The sequence below is a fragment of the Lupinus angustifolius genome, unplaced genomic scaffold (genome assembly GCF_001865875.1).
Source record: "Lupinus angustifolius cultivar Tanjil unplaced genomic scaffold, LupAngTanjil_v1.0 Scaffold_1135, whole genome shotgun sequence".
NCBI classification, from domain to species: Eukaryota; Viridiplantae; Streptophyta; class Magnoliopsida; order Fabales; family Fabaceae; genus Lupinus; species Lupinus angustifolius.
In genome coordinates, this window is record NW_017728458.1 from 1 (window position 1) to 2,054 (window position 2,054).

The 2,054-nt window shown below is 38.3% G+C and overlaps 1 protein-coding gene across 1 annotated transcript; it reads right to left on the bottom strand.

The window, feature by feature from the left end:
• Positions 1–6: 6 nt before the first annotated feature.
• Positions 7–2,025, bottom strand: LOC109341957 (methyltransferase-like protein 13; the record flags this gene model as incomplete). Its single annotated transcript, XM_019579925.1, has 2 exons — positions 328–2,025; positions 7–288 (listed from the first exon to the last, which is right to left on the bottom strand). Coding segments are annotated over exons 1-2 (1,251 nt in total), but the record flags the coding sequence as incomplete, so codon positions are not given.
• Positions 2,026–2,054: the final 29 nt, after the last annotated feature.

The following is a 2,054-nucleotide window of genomic DNA, read 5'->3' on the forward strand; positions in this document are numbered from 1 at the left end:
AAGAACAAAATTTTCACCATTCCCGACATCTATCTTGTACAGCTCTTCGAAAACTCCGAGAAAATGGGTTACCAGGTTGTCATAGAAAGACTTAGTTGAAGGAATGACATTAATAGCAAGAATTCCAGATTCAGAAAGAGCTAATTTAACAGCAAGGAGAACATTCTTTCTAACAAATTCCAAAGGTGGAGAACTTATACCACTCCTTATATCACTTGAATCCAAATCAACCATAACAACATCAAATTTATGGTTAACCTTGCCATCTACCAAGTGACTCAAACAATTATAATCACAATCAACAATGGAACTTAGAGTTTGCGGATTTTCATGGTATGCAAGTTTCTTTATATATTTAATGGCATCTCCAACAACAATGTGCATACATTCACTATCTTCCAATCCAAAGTAGTCTTTTGCAACCCTCAAAACCTCCATTTCATTATCCACTCCCATGACCTCAAAACCCAATTGAGTAGTCAAGAAAGTAAGCAAAGCCCCACCTCCAACACCCAGGCATAGAGCTTTTGGTTTAAACCCATTCTGCATTTGTCCCTCTAAATATTCGCTAATCAATGAAAGGCTAGCAACCATAGGAGCCAGGTAAGGGTGTACCAAAACCTGAAGATCAGGTATAAACCCCATATCCCCGATCCTTACACTATTCAAACTAGGATCTGTCTCTGGAACAATGCGAATCTCTGTTTGAATCAAATTAGGCATCTTCTTGAATCTCATCCGCCTACGAAATTCCCTCTTATGACAACCATGATGCACCTCACTCTCGCTTTCAATTTCCACATCTTCAACCAATATTTCACCAACATGGTAACCAACACATGAATGTATTACTATGCTAGAAACCAAACTATCTTCATAACTCAAAATGGGTATCTCGGGGATACCATTTCTGAACAAAGATCTGGGAGATAAAGCAAGGAGAAGAGGTTTTGACCACACCTCAAATCCCTGCTCTTGCAAGGAGCATTTCAATGGGCGATGATAAATATTTCGTGAAAAATCACCCTCCTTGAATTGGTTTCCTATCAAAATCAAGCGAGAGATTTCTGGAGAACTGAAGAGAAGCTGGAGTTGACCCAATTCAGTAGAGAAGATCCAATCATTTTCACGACCTTCTGGAACTAACATAGCACCAACTTGTGGTGAGTCAGTGGGTTGTACTGGAGAGTCAAGCACAGCAACTCGGAGCAATGAATCTGAACAAGTTGGGCTGGGTATAGTAAAGGAGATAAAGCGAGAAGGGCATATGCTTTCAAAGGTTACATCAAGGGCCATTGCTATAAACTCATTCAAGGTAATTGCTATGCCACTTTATTTTGTTGCTGAGTTGCTATCAATGCCATCTGCCACCCCCACAAAATCCCCATTTCTTCATGATCATCTCTTAGTATCGCCCTACCTAAACATGGAGATTTTCATATCAAAGTTAGCAAAACACTCACACCTATAAATATGAACAAATACACAGGGAAAAAGAGAGAGGGGATGGAAGAATAGAACCCATGTTTATGGAGAACTAATCATAACAGAAAGTAAGTGAATTCAAGCAAATGCGGTTATTCTTATATGTAGGTTAACCAGAAAAATGCGAAAACAAAATCAACCCAAAAACAACAACAAAAAAGGAGAAAAGTGCACCAACTGACACATTAAGAACTAAAGTGGGGGAAATAAGAAAGGAGAAGCCTTGAGTTGACTTTTGGTCCTTGTGCAGAAAACTCAGAATTATGATACATAAACAAGAAATAATCATCAAGGTGCTGAATGTGCAATGTGTATAAGTGAAATCCCACACCAACGATAATGAACATATGCTGCCTATGTCATTTAACCCTGTCTTGTTTTAGCACACCAATCCACATTTCCAAAATATCAATGTTTGTGCTATGACCAGACAACATTAACTTCGTGACATGCGATAATTTGCTTCATCATGGCATCACATTCAATAACTGATGATCAGTAATCAAACGGAAAAACTAAAGATCAAATTACTTAGGTCCAACCACAACTATCAATAGTAGAATAAAGAA